The sequence below is a fragment of the Falco biarmicus genome, chromosome 5 (assembly GCF_023638135.1).
Source record: "Falco biarmicus isolate bFalBia1 chromosome 5, bFalBia1.pri, whole genome shotgun sequence".
Taxonomy (NCBI): Eukaryota; Metazoa; Chordata; class Aves; order Falconiformes; family Falconidae; genus Falco; species Falco biarmicus.
In genome coordinates, this window is record NC_079292.1 from 88,446,051 (window position 1) to 88,470,709 (window position 24,659).

Consider the following 24,659-nt stretch of genomic DNA (forward strand, 5'->3'; position numbering starts at 1 on the left):
TCTGGGTTACTCAGCCATTATCTGCTAAATTAAGGCCAGCATGGCTGGCCTTAAGAGCCCGTCCTGCACCAAAGTCACGGCCAACCGTGACTTCCTAGCCATCGCCGTGGGGCACACGCGACTGTCTTGAACTCTGGCAGCTTGTGCAGAATCCTTGCCCGCCACTCGGGAACACGCAACACGGGCAGCGCGAGGGAAGAGATGAGGATCTCCTCCAGGTTCCCCACCATCACTGCTCGCATTACGACGTACCGCTGAAAGGTTTCTGACTCCCTCCCAGGGAGAATCGGCCAAATTTGGCCATTTCATTACGTGCTCGGCAGGACTACAGGCAAGAGTGGAATTAGATGCCTGCTCTCCAGCTGGGGAGGAGGAAGAGGGACACCCCCCAGCCCAATTTATACAGCAGCATCAGAAGGCAATGGCAAAACAGAGCCCAAGGTGGGGCAGAGGGCATGGATGGGTAATACAGGAGTGAAATCTCTGCAGAGAGCACACATGCATCGTGAGATGAAGGAAGGAAATTACATTACACTCGACACGTACAGGGAACAAGCTCGGTTCTGAAATAAAAGAGCAGCACGCTACCCCACCGCCTCCTATTAAATTGATGGACTACATGGCTGTGCCCAAGGCTTCTCAAGATAAAAAGGTTCATTTCCTTAGAGAACAAGGTTTTGACCTTCATGACCTTACTGAGCCTGTGTGCGTTTACCTATTTTAATTTCAGATTAGCATCTCACATTTTGAGTACCATGGGGATTACTGTTTTCGTCTATGCAGCAACTGCAGTTCATAAAAGTATCGGTTACCCTCCCCCTTGTTCACAAAATCAAGGCAGATCTGACCAGATGGCACATGCTCCTGCACTCTGTGTCAGGCTGCATTAATTCAGGGGAAATGAACTCTCCTCCAAAACTATATTTATTTCAGACACCGCCATGCCCAGTTGCTGGGCTGTCCTCAGGAAAACCTAGAGCTAGCTCTCTTCCATGAGCTTAGCAGGGGAAAAAGGGTGGTGAAGGCCTTGCTGGGTGTCTCAGGTGCCAGGAAGGAGAGTACCCACAGGCTCGCAGGTGGCTGGAAGTATTTCAGTGCCCCTTCCCCAGGGCTCTGAGACAGTAGCTGTTGCCTGAATGCTCAGAGCATCATGAAGCAGACAGTGCTCCCGCACCTCGTTGGGCCAACCCGGTAGCATCTTAAGGCAGTGCTACTGGAGCAGCTCAGCCTTTTTGGGAAGGTTGCATTACGCTGCCTTGCTAGGATCAGGAAGGGGACTCCTCCGAGCAACGGAGGAAGACAAAAGCTGTGCAGGTATGGTGGAGGGTGGGCAACTTGAGTGCCTGTCTAGATCCATGTCTTCCACAGGCCCACTGCTGCAGGCTTTAGGCGAGGCATTTCACCGATCTATAGCTCTGGCCGTGCTGCCCATGGCTGGCCCATTTCCTCCACCTTCTGCTGGAATAATTCTCCCCATTGCTGGGGACGGTGCAGCATCAGCACTGGAAAGAGAGTCTGACTGGGTAAGAAATGCCCTTTGTTCCTCTCCGTAAAATGTTATTTACTGTCTTCTACAGCACATACAACAACACCTAAGTGCTATACTATAATTAGTAAAATCGTGCAGAGAAACTGTTCATGTGGATAATGATACTTTGCGTCCTCCCATGTGGGTAGTTTAAGGTTGAATTAATTCATGTTTGCCCAGCTTTGCAAGATCTATGGAAGAAAGGCTATTGTTATGCAAATAATTATTAATAATGACTCCTCCTGTGCTGCTCCCCATTAAATGTGCTCAATTTATAAGTCAAAGGGTGTTCTTCTCCTTGCTGCAAGACAAACTGGGTTCCACAATGGAAATATTGGTGTCAGCGTACCTGGAAAGGGAGGACAGCTCTGAAATGGGCGTGCTTTTCTGAAGGCTCAGCTTCTGGTTCCTCCTTTCTCTGCTACAAGCAATAGGGGTGACCTGGAAGTCACCTGGAAGAGCAGCCACGTTGCCTAGTCATAGCATCAAACTCAGAGGATCTTGACACAGAGGCAAGCCCATGCAGAGGGAAATTCAGACGACCTAATACCATGTAATTTGCCCAGAAGTGAGTAATTATCTTCATTTCACAGACTGAAGCGCAAGCACTTTTGACAGTAAAGCAACTCTTAGAGGTACGGTGAGTATAAATACACCATACATATAATGTTCAAATCCTACGCTAAGTACGGAGAGGTGATTTGTGATCCACAAAGACAACTTTTAGGAACACCAGAGTCTCAATACAATGCAGGCATGAGGGGTTTGGTATCACAAACACAGTTCTTTGGAACAGATGTGCAAAACCGCTCCACGACTGGCCATTAAGGTCCCTGAGAGGTCTCCCATCCCTGTGGATGAAGGCAGGACTACACAGAGTAAGAAGATAAGGAATTTCATATTGGACAAGGCTTCTCCCAGGTTGCAGGCTATATCATCAGCCACACAGGGGTCACACGCACAAAACACTCACAGAGCTGTTGCATGACCAGGTGCCCCTCCACAAATTCTCTTTTTTTCATCTAGTAAAATTGTGAGGGCAGAGAAGGAGACATTTGGCTATTACCATAGTCATTTTAGAACCTCATCAGCCCTGTACAGGAATATATACAAACAATATCTAACAAAGAACAATTTTGTCCACGCGCTGTGCAAGATTGCCCGCAGCTAGGACACATCAGCTTTACTGTGTTATTTCCACACAGGAAACAGCCACCAGTGCAGCAGGTCTGATGCATCCCAAGCCTTCAGTCACACTTACTCTGGCGAGGGATTTCTCAAACAGAAACACAGAAAAGCAAGAATTAAGTCACACCTTTGGCTCCCAAGGCAGTAGCTTGTGTGCACGGGGCTCTTGGGCAGGGTAGGCTCTGAGAGAGGTTAATGGGTCCCCCTGCAGCTGGTCACCCTCCATCACCATCAAACATTTTTGCAGGGCTGCTGCTGCACCGAAGTCTGCAGATGCCTTGGGCCGGACACAAGGTAGTAAGGTTTGAGATGGATGCCTTCCTGCATCTTCAGCAGCTGTGGGCACCAGGGAGTCTGCAGACAGAACTTAACTCAAGGGGGGTTTGAGGACCATGAGACAGAAACGATGCCTGCTCATCTCTGCATAGTTCTGCAGATGCAATCCAGCTAAGCATCAAGAAAAATTGATTTGTGCCACATGAAAGAGCAAGTACGAGGTGAAGGCACTCCTGGAACTGATGTGGTGGAAAGAAAATCCTTCTCCATTTTATTGATCTGCTACCCTGCCTTCACAGTAGCTGCGATAAATAGATAATCATTGCCACAGAGGGTCCAAGGTTCAGGACACGTGCCCTGCCCTGAGGCCCCTGGAAGAATGGTCATTATGTGTGTTTGCATGAGAAACCCAGCCAGCCCCGCTTGCATAGGCCTGCAGATCTGCTCATTCAGCCAGCAGTCCCAGGCACAAAAGCTTGCAGTCCACCCGAAATTACCCCAGATCTTCAGGAAACAGACCAAGGTGGTGTGGTGTACGGATGCTGATGTAGCTGCCAGGAAGAACAGTGCGTGCCCTCCAGCTTTGCAGAGCGGTGTGTCTGTGATCTGATGTTTAAGGGATTCCCCAGTGATTTCAGCAAGCTGATAAGAAACATCCTCCAAGTCTTTTTTGAGCTGTAGCAAACTGAACCTAAGAAAGCTCTTCCTTGCTGTCCTGTTTTCAGCTGAGGGAAGGTCAGATCTCTGGGTAAGGTTTCCAGCCACCAGGAGTGATGGTTCCATGGTCTGACATACATGGATCCCTCCCATGTTAACTCCACAAGCAGCAGAGAACAGGGGGGCAATAGGACATACATTGCTGACATTGTAGATAGGTCTCAGTAGTTCGATCGCATATGGATTTTTATTCCAGCCTGACCAGCTTTTCCTTAGGCTGTTTCCCACAAACAGGTTCGTGTCACTGGGGCCCGGATAAGACTTTGGCTAGGATAAGACAACTCTGATTATGGAGAACTTCTGTAAATGGACTTCTCTAAGGACTGAGATGAGTCTTTAAAGCATCACTACTGGTCTCTCCTATGGAAAGTAAAGATCATAGGGCACTTTCTGTTGGCCAACCAGTGTCCTAGGACTGGATGAGGAATCCAGTTCCAAGTCTTTAAAGATCCAAAACCGCTGGATGTGTGAGCAAAGTATTCTGTTACCGACACAGCCACAAGTCTTTAGCCAGAATCTCTCAAGAGCTTTAAAGGCTTTTATGCCTTTTTGCCACTAAGAAAATGTGAGACTGGCACAGGAAAGAACACAAAGGTGGTAAGTCCAGACAGGTCACAAAGGTGAGAGTTTCACTTTTGGGGTTTTTTTTTACCTTTCTTGGACCCACTTGTCTAGAACAGCAAAGAGAATATTCATGGGCAAGAAATACACCAAAACTTGGGTGCAATTAGCCTACCGGTAAAGCTCAAGGTCTTCAGTTTACCATCCCAGGTAAAGGATGCTATTCAGGATCATACATTGTGCTGGTAAGTCACAGGAACAATGCATTTGCCAGGGTCACAACAGGACAGCTACTTTCTCAGTGCTCTGGTTAAACTTACTCTTTCAAAGGGAACAAAAAGCTTCTTGAGCAGCAGAATATCTGAAGCCTGATTTCCTAAAACTGTCTGGTATGTGGCTTCTCGGGTGTCCACTAACCCATGCAAGTTCCCACCACAGCTGTTGCAGAACTGAATAGCACCTTCCCACCCATCTCCAGCAACCACGAGTTCCCTGGCTTTCTTCAGCAAGAAATTACTTTCTTCAACTCATAAATGACTGATCCTCGGTGGCTTTTTGGTTAGCTGTTGCTCTTCCTGTAGAAAGCATCCATTCCGCAGAGGCTTGTATCGCCACTGGAGTATATTTGCTACCTGGAGCCTGTGGGTTTCGCTGGTAGGGGAGAGGTGTGTGCCTGCAGGTCCCGTCAGGGCAAAGGCCTGAACAGAAGCGTTCAAGAAACAGAGCAGCAGGCTCTTTCTTGCCTGTGGTTAGCTGTCTGATTGCTCTCTTGTAAGATTGGCCCTGGGGGATAGTTGTGACATATGACTGCAGCACAAACATTGCAGGTGTTCCCTAACCTGGGAGTTACTCAGGATCTAGTACAACTTTCATGTTACAGGTGACATATGAGCAGCATCAGGAGAAGAAACACTAATTAGATGACTTATGAGCCCTGAAAAGACCAGGCAAGAGGAGAAACAAAAGACTCCGTTCCAGACCTGGGGACGAGTCATCGACCAGTGAACTGGCATCAGCCTTGACAGTCATGTCTATCAACTCCACTATCAGCTCTGTGTGATGCAGCTTGAGACTCACGATGAACCATTTCACATAACAGACACCCACAGCACAGATGAAGGCAAAAAATTTCCTGTACCATTTCCACCAGGCCGTGAGAAATGCCAATACGTTGTGCTGTAGCAGATGCACAACCAAGAGGAGGAAACCAGTTTCCAGATTTTACATTCAGTGATCCCTTAGACCTGCTGAGGAAGAACATCTCTGCTCTCTGCAAGTGTTGATGGAAAAGGGGAAAGACCTCAAATATTCCCTGCTGGTCCATCCAGGGAGAAGATACTTCCACAGCCTGCTTACAGTGCACATCAGAAATGCAGAACGTAAAAGTATGGCAAGATGCTTTTCCAAGGGAAGCACGTGCAGTTCCCTTTATTTACAGCAATGCTCCACACTCCTTTCCAGCTCCACCGGCAGCTCAAAAGATGCGCAGCCAGCATGAGACAGCTGGTTCGGGATCAGCCTTTGTCACAGAAAAGATGCTGTGAATAGATCACAGACTCGTGCGTTCCTCTGGCCGAGAGGATACCCCGGTATAATTAAACTCCCCATTTTACAGACTGTTTAATTGAGAACATGAGGCATTGACCTGACCTGCCATGATCCCACGGGCAATGAATGACCAAGGCAGAAGCAGCGGCTCTCCCTAGCCTCCCAAGAAGGCACATGGATGAGTAGAAATAAAGAAGGCACACCTGCTTTCTTGGTGTCCTGCATCATCTTTTCAAAACCCTCCTTCCGTCTGCAGTCTTGCGCTGTACTCTTGGCACTCGTGTCAGCCCCCCACATACACCACTGATCATAGACTAGGCTTCACAGGAGGCTTCCTGCTTGTTTGTTTGCTAATGAATATTATTTTTAAAAAGTAAGAGGTGGGGGGAGGAAGGACAAGGGAGCCCGGAGTGAAGGCTGCTGCTGTGCTCAGTCTCTATGGAAATAATCCACAATGCTAATACGTCCTAAAATGGTAATAAAGCCTGTGTTCTCTTATGTAATCCCATAGTAAGAAAGAGCTCTGTCGGCTTGCCTGACAAACGATATCTCTGTAACCTTGGAGGGGATTATTACTAAAAAACAAAGGGTGGAAAAACAAAGCGACAGACACACAGGCAGGCACAGGCACCTCCACCGGATGCAGCAAAAGGACAAACGGGTCCAGCTGGGCTCCCGTGCCTCGGCCCCACGGTGTTATGTCTCTGCCATCAAACGGGGAAGGGACCTCCTGGCACAGCAGCCAGAAGCCCTGCCCCGGCTCCTCCTCCGCTGGCAGCCCCCCCACCTCCCCAGGCACCGCAGCACCAGGAGCAGGCAGAGGGCAGGTTTTCCCCTCTTCTGTCCTCCTTCCCTCCCTCCCCCAAAATGAACATTCAAAGCCCCGGCAGCTGGCCAAATCCAGTTTGCCTGCGTCATCGATGCACGTGGATTCACATCTGTCCTGCCCAGCGGTGATGGAGCCGGGGCTACGTGCATCCCCGAGGAGGATTCATGCCCCCAGATTGATCGAGTTGTGTGTCAGCAAGGAGGGAACCGCAGTTTTTCTGGGCACAGCTGAACGGCACTGTAAGGCTTAGAGTTTGCCTTAGAGCTATAGGGAAACAGGAGGTTTGGAGGGGTACACTCCTTTGGGAGCTGTCTCTCAGTTTGGCTGGGGAACCATGAACCAAAGCCAGGCAGCTCTTTGCTTTTGTGCCCCAGGTGCAGAACAGAAAAAAGGCACCACCAGATTAGAGCCACGCTTCACGAGGTGAACCACAGGGTACAGGTAGCCCTGTCACCACCTTGCTTTGCTCATGGAAAGGGACCCACCAGCCCACCCTGGAAACCCACCAGAGCCACGAGACTAACACAATAATTGCTTGAGCAAACACTCCTGTCATCATGTGGATCAGCCAGCCCCAAGCTCCCTGCTCCCGGATGGCAACGGGACCGGCAGGAGGCTAACCGCAGAAGGCAACTCACATGCAACAATATGAGAACCAAGCTCTTATATCTCAGTGCCAGCAAAGGATGGTGACCACTCCAGTATCTCTTTCCCACAGATGAAAGCATGGGAACATTTAGCGGAATGCCAGAAAGCCTTCTTGGGAACAGGAGTTGACATCAGGCGGGTTTCCATGCCTGATTGAACATCTACCCTTTCATGATGGGCTGTGTTTGAGACTTTGAATGTTTTCTCAGACAGCAGGAGATGAATGAATGGAGAGTCTCAGGTCAGAGAATACTCCTGAAGCAGGAGAAAGCCAGGTCTGAGGGGGAAAAAAATATCAGTCCTAACACTTAAAAAGATGTTATTATGACACTTAAAAGATGTGTGTAAGGGAGCACAACCTTCACCAGTTAACACATGTAAAGAGCTCTAATTCATACTAGACGTATGCAATGTGACCGCCCGGAAAATAAAGGGTTACAATCATTATTCACAGCAGTCACATTTTTTTAATTAATAACCCTGTAATTGGTATCGACTTAAACCAACTGATGACAGTCTTATGATGAGCCATTCCCAGCCAAGCTTCCTACCCAATTGCCCTCAGGTCAGGAAAACAGTGAACTCCATTATCGGGCAGAAGCTTTCCGCCCCGCACCAGTCTCCTTCCTTGGGCCACGGAGAGGTCACCCCACGCAGGAGATGTGGCAGCCACCCACCTCCACCACCTTCTTCCAGCCCTCGCTTGCCAGCACCATGGCTGCACCGAGCCTCTGCCCCACTTCCACAGGCCAGCGTCTAAAGCACCAGCACTTTCTGGCTTGGTGATTGCCTTATGGTGAATTATGATTAAAAAAAGGGGATCCCAGCACCAGGGCTGCCAGAGCGCTTTCCCAGTGCCACCCTGGCGAAGAACACGAGGGCTAATCCAGCTCCAGGCATTCAATTCTCGGAAGCAGAAGGAGCAAATCTTGCTCGACACAGGCTCAAGCGATGGAGATGGAGGTTCCCCCCGCCAAGATCTGCAAGATATGGTAATTTTGGACATCTCTGGCGTAGCTGCCATAGGCGGCTGGGCCAAGCCTCTCGGGAGCCCAGGGAAAGGAAAAAGGGCAGCGCTGGCAAAGGGCAGCGTCGCCTCTGCAGCAGCTCAAGCCACTGCCTCACCTAAGGCAAGTCACAGCTAAAAAGAAAGCCCTGGGGCAACACTCCTGGCCCGAAGCTCATTCACCGCAAATTTTGGGAGAAGTTTACTCCCAGAAGGAAAAGCACAAGGTACAGAACGCAACACAGCAGCCACTCCATAAGGCTCTCCACGGCTGCAGCACCACGCACACCAAGGGGATGGAGAGGCGAAACTACGGGTCTGGCACCAGGGCTGGGCTCACCGCATCCCCTCGGACAGTGACGCACACACACCCCCCTCCCCGGTGGGACAGAAAATGTCCCTTTTTCTCCCCGGAGCCTCGCCAGGGAGCCCACGGGGCTCCGTCCTCCAGCCGGCACCCTCCGGGCTCCCCCCGCCGCTACCGGTGAGCAGCATTAGAGGGCAGCGCGCTGCCTTGAAAGCGGGATGCCTGCCCCCACCCCCCCCCCCCCGGGCACCCCCCCCCCCCAGGGCGTCCCCCCGGCTGTCCCTCAGCATCCCCTAGCCTTTAGGAGATAGCTAAGCTATCTCCGCCCCAGGGACCCCCCCCCGCCCCAGCCGCTGCAGCGAGCCCCGCCTGCCGCATCCCCCCTCGCAGGCAGCAACCGGGAAATTCTGCAGGGGCTGCTTTTTAATTAGAAAATGCTGGGTTTTAATTAAATAAATGTGAAGCTGAATAATGCAATCAGGAGAATTGCCTGCGCTCTTTTCTTTTGCAATTCAATTTATTTTGTGCTGTCCCCACACTTTTAGTTTTCGTATGCCAAAGACTTTTGCATTGATCACTCAGAGCTGCATTGCAGAGTTTGCCGGGGACGAAGCTGGAAGCGCTGGCTGTTGAATAGAGGGCAGGTGGAGCTTTTCACAGCTGGGGATGCATCGGAGGCAGCCTGCAGCAGAGGAACTGATTTTTCCAAATTTTCGAGCACCAAAGTTCACGCTGACTCTAAGTGGAGTTGAACAACAGTCCTGAAAATCAGGTGCAGCAGAAGAGGCCAAGAAAATACTCCGTGCCACCTATGACTAGGGAGAGCAAGCAAGCAAACAAGCATGCACACACACGTGCATGCATGCCAGCAAATAAACCAACAGGGTATCTTAATTCTGCAACCCTGCAAACACTTCATCGATTTCCTGAGCACACAATTATTAATTTTAAGGTTCTAGAAACCCAAATTACGAAACAAAACCAGGATTTTTGCTTTCAAAAGGCAGTTCTGGTTGCTAAGTGACTACAATATACTTCTCTATCACATCGTTTGAAAAACCCACACACTAAGAGCAAGGAAATTGCTAGGTTAGGACATCAGGAATGTGCCCTAGCAAGATGATGAATTTTATATATGTATTTGTACTACAGTAGTGCTTAGAGACCCCAGGGAGCTGTTGTTTTTGGTAATGTTAAGAGTAAAAGATGATTCCAAGGAGGTCTTAAACATGCTAAAATGGGGCACAACAAGTTGGTGTGAGAAACTGTAGCACAGACCCGGGAAAAAAAAAGAGGGCAAGGAAGCAGCTCTATCAGGACTAAAAAGAAAACCCACCATGCACAGAAGAACCTGTAAAGGGAGATAAATAGGGGCAGAACTGGTGACTGAGGCTGTAACAAACTGTTTGGGTGAAGAGCTGCTGGGGGCCTTGGAGGAAAGAAGACAAAAAGGTAAAAGCATGAATGAGGGGCTAAAGTAGGAAAGTTTTAGAACTAAGGACAGAAGTTTGAGAGAACAGGTGACACTAGAGGAGCATCCTGCAGGAAAAAAAAAGCTTATAGGGAGGATACAGACATAGAGTTATGGGTGAAAATCTGGAGGAAAATATATGAAACTGATAGACTGCAGGCAAAGATGTAGTAAGAGCTGAACCTATCCGCTGAAGCAGCACAATCATTAATAGCTGTAAGACAGCAGGCAGTAGTTCTGGTTACTGTAGCAATATATGCAAAAACACTCAAACTGAGAGAAGATGATTCCTCTGTGCTTTATCAAGCATCACATAACGAAAAGTATGAAGTGTCTTTACTTCCCTAATAGCTCTGGAATTCTTAAAAAGGACTATTGATTTTATTTCCTAAATACTATTTTCCAGAATGCTTGTCCATAAGAATCATTGTCAGTGAATAAATTAATCAGCTGACTATGCCTGTGAATAGTCTTTCTGCTTGCTGATTCTTAGGAATGCTGGCATCGCTGTCTGGTATAAAGTCTGCATGTAGCTATAACAAACCCTGTTGTTTTGTAAATACCCTTTTATTCATGAAACAGTGCTATGCTTTCCCATAGGGCTCCCCCACATCCCTCTCCAAGAGGAATTTCACACGCAGTGCCAAGCAGGGAACAAAGAAAGCAGGCACAGATATTTTGCCATGGGCTTCAGAGTATCCACGCACAGGGTATGTTTCTGGGAAATGGGCAGCGGCCTTTAGCTATCTACAGACATGCTGCCTGGGGTCTTCTCCAAGGCAGAGGACCCAGCAGCACTGAGACCTGGGGCTGTGGTCCAAGCATAACCACCCACTAAATACCCACAACAGAGAAGCTCAGAAAAGACCAAGAGAGTTTGCACAGATAATTCAGAAGGAAAAAAAAAAAAAAAAAAGAGAGAGAAAACTTGATTGGTAATTAAGTTAGAGAGGTGGACTTGCTTTTAAGCCAAAAAGCTATGATTACTGTCTATATATACAACACTTATGTCATTTATTGAGATCACACTGTGAGTTTGTGTGGGTGTACGTCAGTATTTTGTCACCCACACAGTTTTCAAACCTGCTGGTCAGAAATATAACAAATCAGTAGACACCTCCAAGATTTAGGCTCCTGTAAGTTTGGTGACATGGAGGGGATGAGTAAATTTGTGTTGTGACAAACTGTTGTAACAACTCAACAGACAGCTGCCTGGTTTCGCCTGCCAGGCAGTCAATCAGCACACATAGATGCCAGAGCCAAGTACTGGCCAAAGCAGTACCTGGCCAAGCAAATAGGAAGGAGAGGAGAAAGTATATTTCCAAAGGTTACAAGAGATGTAGGAAGGAGCTGAGTGTTACTAGATGAGGTGGGGAGGGTAGAAAGCTTTGGTAGGGCACAGGGTGCCTGAAAACACATGGACTCTCTGCAAATGCTGTGGTGCTTGATCCTGGGGATGTCAGCAAAAGAAGATAGCATTGCAGGAGTGCTCAGGATGTAGGACAGGAGCCTGCAGGCAGCCAAATTCTCAAATGAGCTTTTCTTTATGTGTCAGCAGGTGAAAATACCATTTTCTTTAAAGGTCCATAAAAGAGGGGTAAGTACCAGGCAGGTATGGATGCAAATCAATGTAAGCAAGCTTATTTTAGGCATGCCCACACACTGCACAGTGATGTTAGCTACACACATATGTGCAGCACTGTCCTCATTCACCAAAACGTTGCCAGCAAGCACAGAGAAATCAAACCGAGCCCGAGCTGAGCACACTTGATCCTCACATCCCTGCCTCCTGCCCTGTCCCTGAGGTCATGAAGTCTCTTGTCTATGAGACAAACTAAGCTTCTATGCTCAGGGGCTTATAAAGCATGTTGAACAGCACTTTGCATCTCAATGACGCCTGATCATTATCTGTAAAGATATTCAGAGCAACTGAGTATCTACAAGCCACCTCTGCAACATGCATTACCATCTAGCAGATAAATTACAGGTCTACCTGGCTATCCCTGCTCCACAAACCCCTGGCACCCTGAGACAAGGCACTTCACCATGGCTATCCACGCAAAAACCAGATCTGTATCCTCTCCCTGACTGCCAAGGAGGCACAGCAGTGGGGAGTTCAGGAGGAGGAATAATTGAAAGTTACTAGATGAACTGCCCTATGCATTTTCAGTGCCACTACTTCCTGGTCTTGAACTGGCATATTTTATCTCTGTAATTGTTTGGGTAAAAAAAAAAAAATAAATGGCTCACGCAGTCTTGCAGGTCCTTGAGCATCTTCTCAAGCTCCCATCTTGTAGCTCCTGCCCCCCTGCTTGGGTACCCATGGCTCCGTGCCAGCGATACCCGAGCGTCTCTGGCACGCCACGGGTTCTGAGCCGTAACCAAACCCGGCTCCTCAGAATAGCCATGCTCCCCCCACGGCTCCCACCCCCCTGCATCTTCAGTAACCCTACCCCACCGGGGCAGGGGCTGGAGGCAGGAAAACTGGCAGGCCAGCAGAACAGGAGACGCTCAAGACTCCGGGGATTAACTCTATCCACCAAGCGCAACTGCCGCCTGAGTCCTTATCCCCACCCTATCCCCAGATCTTCATAACAGGTGGAGAAGGAGGGGGTGGCCACCACTCTCGCAAGAATCCCCACACGCATGCCGAAGGGCTGGATATAACCAGGTACGGCCAGAGGCATCCCGGCAGAGGGATGAAGGCTGCAAGCCAAATAAAGACATGGAATTCGACGCCCAAGTGGAGATAAAAATACACAGACTTCACCCCTGCCCTGAGCAGAAGGAAGGGCTGAGGGAGCTCGCCGCCAAACCCAACAAATTTCATTCTGCTCTTCCTGAAAGGTTTCAAGAGACCCAGCAAATACAGACTCAACTACAACATGGAAGTCAGGCCAAGCATGCCAGGAGCCCTTCAGCAGGGCTGGCAGCACCGCTCACACGCGTTGCATGTGTTGCCTGCTGTGTGGTCATGGGGTGGGTGGCCTGGAGCTGCCACAGGGGCTCCTCTCGGGTTCCTGGCCAGCAGGGTCAGCGTTACTTCTGGAACACATCTCCCAAAGGGTAAGACTGGTGCCACATCACAAGCAAAGTGATATGGAGTGTACAAGCTCTGCCAGGTCTGTGTGCACTCAGAGGCTGGGTATCTGCACAGCATCCCTGGAGCCACTGCTAAGAGGGAAGAGCTGTCCAGGGCTCACAGAGGGTGAGGAGGCAAGGGCAGCCCGGGGCTGGTGGATGAATGTGATGAAGCCTGGGAGATGGCCAGGCTTCTCAGACACAGCTGGAAAAGAAGCCATTGTCCTCGAGCATCCTGCCCCAGACACTGGGCAAAGTCCCATGACCAAGCAACCAGCAGGTCTGCACATAAGCCCAAAGAGGAGCAGGGACAGAAGCTGTAGGAGAAATATAGGAGCAAGGGTAAGAGCCCCTGGCTATACACGTTTTGGAGTGGGAGGAACTGGGAGACAGCGGGGGACACGGGAGGAATGAGTCTCAGAGCAAACTAAAAAGAAGCAACAGCCACTAGACAGAAAACACAGATTCCATTTTTCTGCACCACTGAACTGAGTCACTTAGTCTTTTATGAGACCAATGATGTACTAGAAAAAAAAGAAACCCACCCTCCGCTTAGCAGATGAGGCATTTCTAGTGCAGAGCACACCAGAACAACTCGGAGGGCTACCCTACGTGCATCTCTTGGAGCACCGCGATGAGCAAGGCCCATGGCACGGGCAGGATGGTAGCACTAAGGTGCCGGGACTACAGAGGCAATGAGATCAATCAGACTCGACACACTGGGGAGGGCTGGTGAAAGGGCTGGTTTGGTGGGCTGGACCCCTCAATTCAGGAGCCTTGGGGGAGTTCAGTCTCATATCTGGGCTTTGGTGCTTCACCTTTCACAGGGAGCTGAGTATGGTGCTATGCCCCATCACGGTTCAGACCAGAATTCTGTGCTTCATCTGCTCTGTGAGAGACAGAGCTCACCTGTGGTTGCAGCCCTTTTGATCCAGCTGCTCTGCATTACCATGGGACAGACCACTGATGCAGAAACCTGATGAGACTGTGAACAGAGAAAAAAAAAAAAAAAAAAAAGCTATAAAGCTATAAGGAGGTAACTCTAGATATAATTTGTGTGTGATATACCAGACTCAGCAGAGCAATGGATCTGCTTCACTACCCAGTGGCCAGTCCAGGTCTAACGTAACAGAAGGCACTTTCACATGTGTAACAGAGTGATCGAGAAATACGGGGTAACAGGGGAAGGACAAAGCCTGCCAGTGAACTGGAACACCACCATAAGGGTGCCATTCATGCAGTGCACCTCTGAGACACACAGAATGAGACATGCATCATTTGGTAGAAGAAAGTATACATTTAGGAAGAGCCATTCGGGAAAAAAAGCCACCAACCTTCGATAATGTGGCAATAAATGCAATCAATACAGGTTGCTGGAGCAATCAACTTGCCTAGAGAAACGGATACTGACGGATATCGTGATCAATAATGCAGGATTCTTTAAATACGTCAGGAACAAGAAATTTTAGTGCCTAGATTGAGCACCGTGGTTTGCTGGCACTGCCTTACCTTGGAGAAACACAGCCGTTTTCCCAGATAGGTTTACTGGAAGCAGGATTATGTCTGTATTTCATCAGCTGCTTTCCACAGGCAGCTTCCCTCCCCAAGTGGATCAGGCAGACCCAGCGTACTCTGCAGCAACTGAGCGCCAGGCACTGACATGCTGACAGGGGCAGCAGCCGGGCCACCTATACGCAAGCTTTTAGCAAATTGAATGCAATGTGAATCCTACACTTGGGGATGCAGTATCTACGTTAACTGCTTTTACATAAAATGCGCTTTAATTCAGCTCCTTCCTTCCTATATTCCTCCCCCCCACCTCCATAACTATCAATGACTCTACAAGAAGTCTCTGAAGCAGAAGAGCTGTCAGGAGGCTGTAGCAGCTGCACATGAGACAACAGGGCCCTTCGCACTTCAGCGATATGTTGGAGGCAGTTAAAAGCTGGGTAGTCACACATTTGCCAGATATTATTGCTCAGTGACTAAGGAGTTAACCACACCAGCAGTTACATTTCTGGGTTTAGGTCACCTGTCTCTGGACTAACTGGTCTGCTCACCCCTCGGAGAGCAACCATTGCAAATGCCTTCTGCAACTCATTGCAGAAAACCTGCTGCAAACTCAGGAACCCCCCAGCCATCCCCAAACATCCAGCTCTGCCTCTGAAGTGTGCTTGAAAGGAAGGGAAAAAAAATAATAAAAGCTGAAATGTGTCAGTATTGCTGGAATTCTGCAAGCCTGGCAGCAGCTAGTGTCAAGGATGGCAGCAGTACTAGGAGAGAGATCAGGTAATAGCCTAATGGGAAGGGAAGAAGGAAGAAGACAGCTGATCTGAGAGGAGATAGAGGAGCAAAACAGAGCACAAAGCAGAATATAGTAACAGATCTCATCTGCACAGGCGATGGTAAACGCTCACAGAAGAAGACAAAAAAACATTTCCTGGAAAAGGTGTGCAGAAGTGCTGTATTTGGTAAAGGAGTTTCTCCAAATAAAATCATTTCCACCTTCAGCCCACTCTGGCCACAGAATAATCACCCGACTTCAGCAGGGAACTGGTGCAGCAACGAACTGGGAGGACTACTGAGGAGAAATAGATGACATCCACAAATCAACACATACATATATGCATGCACACAAACATATGGAGGCAATTCCTTACTAATTTACTGTTGCCTATCTTAGGCTGCTTCAAAACCCGCTCCAAGGCGGATGAAGAAAGCTTTGCCCTCCTGTGTCTATCCCATGACATGTAGGCATGTGGGGCTGGTGGTGGGGTCTTCCTACAAAGTATCAGGCACTGGCCGTTTTGCTGGAAGCAGGATGGCCAATGCTCTCACATAAAGGAGCACAAGCTCCTGTTTCTACCCAGTCCTGACTGTGAACTCTCCCCGGACAGGGGACAGGAGTGAAATATTGAAACCATTGTGCAAAGCAAACAGCCCGAGGATAAGACTCCAGGAGGCTGCAGTGCAAGAAAGAGACCCTAAAAAGGGACAGCAGCACAGGGCAAAGAGCTCTTACCATCACCAATGTGCAAGGCGACATGCTGGACTGCTCAGCTTCCCCTGTCAGTGCCTCAGGCTCAGTAGCCCAGCTCAGTGCTCCTTCCTTCCCCCCCGATGAGTACCTTCACTGCAGGGTTATCCTCAGTTGTTTCATGGCTGTTGCCCTGGCTCACCCCCACACACACACGTTTGGAACCTGGCACGTGAGCTCAGTCCTTGCTAGATGCGCAGGTTAAAACCCAAGTGCTGGCTCCACTCCTGCAGATAACCCCTACCCACTCATCACTGTGGACAAGGGGTCCTCCTGGTCCTGCCCATAACTCCGTTGAGATGACACCTTCATGCCTTACCTACGTGCTCCCAACAAATCCATTATCCCCTACAAGCTTATCTTCCCCAGAACAGCCTTTAAAGACCAGATTTTGCCATGCTGGCTGTCTCTTGCATCAACACTTCACTTCCAGAGCAGCAGGCAAACCAAGTGATGGGGAATCATTCACTTCTTCCACCACCACCTTACTACGTGTCGGGGCCAGGGACCTGCTGGACCCCCAGCCTACAGCCAAAAGGACCTTGAGTTCAGAGATTTGCACTCAACTCTGCTGCTATGTGATGACCTTGTGGAAGCCAGGTTTCCAGCAGGATTTCAGACCAGGAAAAATCCAAAGCCCTCAAGCTATGTATCAGAAAGATGAGAGATCATATCCTTCATCATTTCCTTCGTATCCTTCATCCATCCTCAGTGTTTACAAAACCATGTAGCAGACTCAGCAGTAACTTCCAGCTGAGAGACTGACTGGTGACCTGCAATGAGGACAAAGGCACCTGAGAAATCACCCAGAGCACGAGCCACAACACGCAGCCATCTCTCAACTGTTGTTGATTCAGGAAAACCATCACCTGGGGTAAGCTTCACTGAGGTAAACTTCCCTGTACTACGATGGGAAATCTCCATGGCAGGACCCCAGCAGGGTCTGATTTACACAAGTTTTCACAGAAGCTTTTTGCAGTGAAATCCTGGTCTGCCATTCACACCGACTGTCCGTGCGGCTCTTCAGGACTATTTACATTGTACTGTGCATGTAGGTAGGATCTGGGAATGTAACCTCTTCTACTGTTCTCTCAGGGCTCTCTCCCAGTACAAAACACAGCTTCCCTGCTGCCTGCACTGCTGCACAGACACTGGCAAAACCAGTTGGCTAGCGGTCCTCCGAAGCCCAAGTGCCCAACAGAGCTGCTCTACACCCTCCAGCACAGAGAGAGCAGCACAATGCTGAGGGACAGGTTACAAAGTCATCTAATTAAAGCTGGGAAAAGGCACACATCCCCTTGCAAAGCAGGAGCAGCAAGCTGCAAACTACAGGCAGGGCGAGAGCCGTGTTTCCATGGCTCAGCCTCCACCGGAGCACCAGTTGCCACAGCACGTGGCCGCTGGGTTTGAGCTGTCCAGGTGCTTTACCCTGGCAATGGCTTTGAAGACTGCCCATTCATCTGATTTGTGAGTTATGTAATCACCAACGGAAAACAGGGTTGGTTTGTTTGCTTTTTGCTTTAATAGAAGTCATGTAATCACTTTAGGTTTAAGCTCCAGTCCAAATCGGACTATTTTTACTTTTCAGGCTTGATCTCTCTGGAAAGAGGATGAGTCCTTTTGCCTGGCTGACAAAGAACGAGTTGGGGTAACACAGTGGCTGCTGCAGGCTGACAGGGAGAGCAGCGTGTCCCTGCTCATCCCGAGCCCTGGGGTGCACTCACTGGTTGCTGTGCCCCCAGCTCCCAGGCAGCAGTCCCCGGGAGCTGGTGCTGTAACCAGAACCACTTGGCTGGGCAAACCTTGAATACTCTTTTCCCAATTCCTGCCCTAACTTTCTTGCACCTATACATCCCACTGCCACCTCCCCAGAAGTAATCCTCGATTTCATCCCAGGTTTTGAGCTCACCACACGGCTCAGCATTTCCATCCAAAATCCAGCAGCCCTTGCTTTTACGAAACTTCCCCTGACATTAGCTGTCACCGTGCAAGCCACCTACCTTCTAAGCACTGAGGTGCGAATTTTCCACCAAAGGAACTGACAAAAGATTTGCACACTTTGCACAAATCCTACCTTGCGATACATGGGTGCTACTCTACACACAAGCCAAGCCTTCATCATCTAGAATAAAACCGGCTTCCCTGCTATGCTATGCCTGTTCCCCACTGCCACCCCATTTCTCCTCATTTGCAGAAGAAACTGCCTCCTGCTGAAGATAGTCTACGCTTCAGAGGTGCTTAGACCTTTGCCCAAGCCACCATTAGAAACAAAATCTGTGTACAGACCTTCCTCAAAGTGCAGAATGTTTACAAACTGATTTATTGCCCCAGGCTCCATCAGTAGCTGTTTTTGCTCCTTGTCAAACGATTTGGATTTCACTCAACACTTCTTCTCAGGCAGAAACGCCCATCATGTTGGCAGCAGGATTAAAATGGCATGTGAGCCAGCCAGGGTGAAAATGTCCCCATTAATTTTTCATCTTTCCTCAGGCAACTCTGCCTATAGATCTACACAGGTATTAAGACAGCCCTGTCAACTAAAACTGTTAGCTCGTTCTTCCTCCTGTGTCCTCAGTGCACAGCCAGCAGAGCTGCCGGTGCAGCGATGGAAGGTAGCGACCCTTTCGGAGTGGCTGTGCCCCTGCCATACCTGGGGGTCTGCTGCACCTGCTGAGGCCAAGGGCAGGTCCCCATGGACCGAATGCACGACTTCAGTCACCCTGCTTCCACAGCACCCCCAGGGACAGCTGGGCCCACAGTGGCCAGAGAGTGTTTTCCACGGGGAGCTTGATGCCAGGTAGTCATCCGTGCTAGCTACCACTGGGCATCCATCACTTTGCATCAAAAGTGCTTACACAGCCCAGAGCATCCCTCCGCTGCACACGCTCAGCCCTCTTCAGTGGAGCACACAGAGGTCAGACCAGGCTGGGGAACTGCGTCTCTGTGAATGGGCATCTCACTGTGAGACGCCTGCAATGCAGCGGCTGAAATCCTCCCGTGCTCTGCCCCAGAGCTCTTAACGACAGCAGCAAGGGTGATCCCACCTCCGAGTTCACAGACCTGCTTCGCTCCAGCCCATACTTGGTCCCCTCTTCTCTGACATCGCCTCTCCCTTCAGGCACCCCAAGAGACGTTCAAAAGCAATCATCCCAGAAGAAACCTGTAGCCACCCTTCTTTAACAGCCCTGCTACAGCCAGGCCTCCCACTGGCTCTGCTCCCACACTCACCGAGCCTGAACAGGCAAAAACCTATAGCAAAATGTCAAAAAATAAAATGCTGCCCAAGGTTGTGTTGACAGCAGGTTGTTCTCTCTGTCAAGCCCGGGCCAGGACAGCCATGCTGTTGGACACCCAAGCTTTCAGTCCAGAGGTAAAGCTAGGGACCAGACCACTTCTAGCCATCAGAGATCCTGCGGTCCTTTCTTTTATAAGATTAAATGTGATAAGCCCAGTGTCATGACTAAATTCCAGCTCAGGTGATTACATGCTCCCTATTTTAATCACCCCTCACCCCTCCACAGGTCTGACTGGATGGACTAATAGCAAGCCAATACTTGCTCAATAACTTACATTCATTTTACAGAGGAGGGACAGCAAAAACAGGAAGCCAAGCTCAGGGGAGACTGTTCAGAGGTATTTGAAGCCAAAGAGACTTTGACAAGTGCAGACAAGCAAAAAAGTATTTTATCTGTCTACCAGGCAGAATGCTTTCCTAAAAAGCTGATGAGAAATTTAGAGATTTGTGTGCATTTGATTGCACGCCTGATCATACATCCTATTGCTATAGATCCAGCCTTAAAATATTGCTAAGGATGCAGCCTTACAATACATACTTGATGTGAGGACCATTAACAATGAGAACTACGTAAATACTAGACTTGACCAGATGGCAGAAAGATTTTTGCATTTTCTCATCATACAGTTACCGATGGCTCTGCACCATCATTATAATAGCTTTGTCCTCCAGCTGTATAGTCATAATTGCATTTTATTTTTGTATTTCTTTGCAATTTAGGGCTAAGCACAGCTCTCAAAATGGCTGCTTTTGTTCCATGTAGGACCCTTCCCTCTCCGTGCTGGCTGGCTCCAACTTCTGTTGTGACAATACGTTTATCATCTCTAATATTTGTTTACCCTTTTTTATTCCATCTATTTTCTTTTACATACATTTTTAATTAGATGCACTCCTCTGTTTTCATTGTCTGCTAACACATTCATTTAGAAAGTGCAGTGCACACTATTGCTGCAAATCTCTGTTGTATGTTTAAAAGGTCAAGTCTATTTCTTGCAATAACCTTTGTCTGGCCAAGGTATCAGTCATACATCACAAATAAGATGACCCCTAAGGAGACCATTTGTATTCAAAATGTATTCAATTCTTTTTCCTTTGGCAATGAGGATTTGTAAACATGAGAGGTAACGGTATCATGCCACTACAGTAATAATTATTTTTGACTTTTAGACAGAATATACCTTTCACTCTTCCTTCTAGAGTCATGGTATACCTGAAATCTCTGGAGATTTTGTCCAACGCATTGCCTTTCTCTTCTAACTGGCACCCACTGCCAAGCCCCTGAGCCTCCAAGCCTCTTATGGGTAGCAAGTCTGTGCATTACTCCGAAATTTCTCAGAAAACTGGGAGGCACTGGAGCCACCTCATTCGGTGCTCCACCAGAGATACTAACTTCCCATTTGTTTTCCCCAAGCTGATGCCTGGGATGAGGCGCAGGAGATGAAGCACCAGTGCTGAGACGAGTGCTCCTCCTCTAGCCCCACGAGTGGGACAGGGGACCAACACATAGCTGGGGTGCTCCAGAGACAGCTTCAGCTTTGCAAAAACAAGGCAGGAACCAGGTTTGTGCAGTCAACTAGAAAGCACCCGGGGATACCACCTGCGACAGGCGCCACTGACCACGGCAGCAGTGGGACCTTTTCCCCCTGCCCCAGGATGGTCACAAGCAGCCCTGGGTGCCTCCACATGGCTGTACGAGGAAAGCAGCACTTCTGGGCCAAGGTGACCACGCTGAGGCACGGAAAGGTGACCTGCCTTCACCCAGGTCAGCAGCAGAGCTAGAACCGGGATTTGAGCTCGGAACAGGAATCAAAACATGCTGAAATCACGCTTTGCTGACGCCCTGACTTTGCCCACACCTTGCCATGGCATCCTTCACGTCAGCCTCAGTGACTGTGCAGCTATCTACAGAATCAGTTCTGGGGTGCAATTGCAAATGCGAGGACAGGGGAGGTGGGGGGAAGCCATGGATGGGCAGGCAGAGGGTTGCAGCGTGGTCTCAAAAGAGCTTACACCGACCAGACCCACACCTTAAGCAGCCCTGATGCATTTATTAACTCCTGAGGTGTACAACAGTTGGACGCATATCTCAATCTGAGTAACTGAACCACTTCCAAGATAAGCCAGGCTCTCCTCAGCATTGCTTCAGCACTGTAATTAATTCACCAGCCTTTCCCTTTCCCCTCCCTGTGCCAGGTCAGCAAATTCACTGTTATGCCAGTTACTAAAACTGTATCTCACTCTCTGGCAGTTTATCAGTTTTATTGGCGTGAATATGTCTTCCCCAGACGGCCCTCTGAAGTAAACGTATGGTAGAACAAACAGCTGAAAGCATGCAGGACAGGCAGAGCAAAAAGCTCACCTGATACATGGGGCAGGAGGCTGGGAGAGAGAAGCTGAGCCTGTGCACGAGGTGGAGAAGATGCCTGAGCAGAAGAGGGATGTCGCCTGTACCCAGAGAAACTGTGGGATTGCTCCTCTGGGATCAGGGTGGGCAACACTGGTGCTGCTTGTGCTTAAAGCCGTGCAGTGGTTCACAGGACCCAGGGCAAGCCGTGGAACCCAACGCCTCCCAAAGCATTTCCTTTTGCAGCAAGATATTTCTGCTTTCTGGGATGCTGCGGGAAGCCCACTGTGAAACATGATGAAGTATGATGCACCCAGGCAGCCTGTGAGTTAGCAGGTACAAGAAGCATTCCTGTACGATGGAAAACAAGTTGCTAAAATAAAGATATCAACTCTCCAGCTGTGTAACCAGGGGTCCTTGCTGTGAAGGCACATGTATATCAGCCTTCTCTGCTTTCAAAACGCTCCTCAGATTTCACTGCCATCCAAAGCTGATTATATTTACCCTCCAGGTATTGTCTGCATTGTATTTTAATAATCTGCCCACCTGTTATTATTTTCTCTTCCCAAATCTGTCGCTTTTCAACAGTGCTGTAATTTAACTCCAGCTGAAGGCTGCTTCAGTTTGGATGACAACGTTTTCTCTATTAGTATCTGCCAGAGACAAAGCTGAAGCTCATCAAATGATAAACGATCATAACTGCCTTTCGCTCTCTGAGATTTATTTAGATCGTGATGCAGAGGGAAAAAAAGCTGAAAAGCATTTGGTCATCACAGCCCCACTGCAGGCAAATGTCGGTCCCCAAGCATGACGTGACCCACCAGCCAGAGACACCCACCAGCCTCAAAGGTTTCCTGATGATAGTTGTGGTACCACCACAGCTGCCCAGCGTGCTGTTTTCTCCCATCCCTTCCCAGGGAGGGTGAAAATCAAAACCAGATGCTGTTTTTCTGGCAGTCTGGTAAAATGGTTAATGGATGGACTTGATAATCTTAAAGGTCTTTCCCAAACGAAACAATTCTATGATTCTAAGAGGAAGAGAGAGATGGTCACCATAGGATCTACCACATCTCCACAGCATCCGGGCTGTATTAAGAGAGGTCAACATCCTGCCCTGTTACACCAAAATAAACCTGATCCTGTTGAAAATACAACGCACATCCCTCCAGTATTGAATGTAAATATGTATGGGAATATGAGGGTGTAGGGGAAACTCCTTCCTGGACTTTGTGGGTGGCCAGCAGAAGCCCCGAAGGACTTGGGCTCCTTTTGCAAAAATAAGAGAATTCTAAAACAGGCTAAGTCCAGAAAGCCAAGGCTCTGCTATCCTGAAAATGCGCATTCAAGCCAGCTTTCTTGTGCAGGCCTTGTCTTTCCCTTGGCCAGCATCTCTTTCAACTGTGCAACATGACATTTTACATATCCAGCAATACCAGTCAAGATCTGTAGCATCTCCTCCCTAAGAGGAAAGCAGAAGAAAAAAAAAAAATGTATCATTGCACTAAAGTAATTCTGATCTGGCCTGGGGGTATATTATGATGAGACTTCGCTCCCTGGTACGCTTCCAGACTTTTCCATTTCCTCACTGTCACTTCCTCTCGGATAAGTTTGCCTGCACTATTTGCACAGCTGTCAAGTCCACTGGAGATAGCAGGAGACTGACAGCCACTCACACAACTGCACTGTCCTGCAACACAACTCTCCCGCCTGGCCCCACACCCCCGCCAGCGCTGCCACCTCCCTCCGGCACGACACCGGCCACCCGCCTGCTCCCTCCCACTGAAGCTGCCTGCAAGGACCCAGCCAAGGAGTTGCCTCATCCCCTGGCACGGAGCAGGTGGAAGGGCGAGCGGGATGCCCCTGTGCACAGGTTTGCTCCCAGGTGCGGAGGCAGCCCTGGGGTGGTCCCTGCTAGCATGCACGTCCTCACCACCATGCCTCACCAAAGGCAGCAGCCGACGGCTCCCTCAGTTGACATGGGCTTGGACACAGAGGGGACTACTCTTGTTCTGTACCATCTGTCAGCCAACAAGCAGCGCACAAGACCTTGTGGGTTTAGGATGCCTTTGAGGAAGGGTTTTGACCTTTGCCTGGACAAGAACTTTAGACTCTTGTGGGGTGCCAGGATCCTTTGCCCTTTAGACAACTATCTACCTTCTGTCACAGACGCATGATGACCACGACATGATGACAAGCAAGCTGCTTTTCACTACACCTTCCCAGACAAGGAAGGCAAGATGCAGTAATGAACCACTCTGAACACTTTAGAACATTAAAGTTCTATTTTAAATTCAGAACACTAAAGAACCACTCAAAGAGGTTCCTGGAGCACTGCTGGAGCCAGGGCTAGCAGCTCACTCACATACCCCAGAGCAAGCTAAGACCAGACTGCACCAGAGATGGGCCGTAATGCAGAGAAGCAGCCTCCCAGCCCAACAGGCTAGCTGCAAGTCAACAAACTATTAGAGTGTCTAGCCAGTAGGTATTGGCTGCGAAACAGCTTCTACTTGAGAGAAAGGTGCCTTTAGTACCTCAAGGCACCAGATCTCAAAACTTGGATGTCTGCATCAACGTCATGCTGCAGACCCCGATTTTCTGCATTCTCTCACAGACTGCAGCTATACAGAGTTGCCTGCCTGTGGGAAGGAAGCAAAGGATCGAACCTGCAGTTGATGTTGGTTGCATTATTTGGTTCTATGGTCAGCATGTGTCAGTGGCAGGATTTTCCTCTCTAGAGGTGTCTGAAAATGTTCCAGGATGAAAGCTTCTATCAGTTAGCTGGTGCCTGGACAGACAAGGATGCACCCCTTCACTGGTGATTTC

At 49.1% G+C, this 24,659-nt stretch overlaps 1 protein-coding gene across 2 annotated transcripts in view; it reads right to left on the bottom strand.

Moving 5' to 3' along the window:
- IGSF11 (immunoglobulin superfamily member 11) overlaps positions 1-24,659 on the bottom strand; it is a 107,533-nt gene that overhangs the window by 36,732 nt on the left and 46,142 nt on the right. Inside the window, exon 2 of one of the 2 annotated variants that reach the window (XM_056341899.1) lies at positions 14,070-14,145. The exons of the other annotated variant lie outside the window; for it this stretch is intronic. Coding sequence (XP_056197874.1) covers positions 14,070-14,112 — 43 coding nt within the window. The 5' untranslated portion in view covers positions 14,113-14,145. The remainder of the gene's footprint in view (positions 1-14,069; positions 14,146-24,659) is intronic. 2 annotated transcript variants of the gene reach the window in all.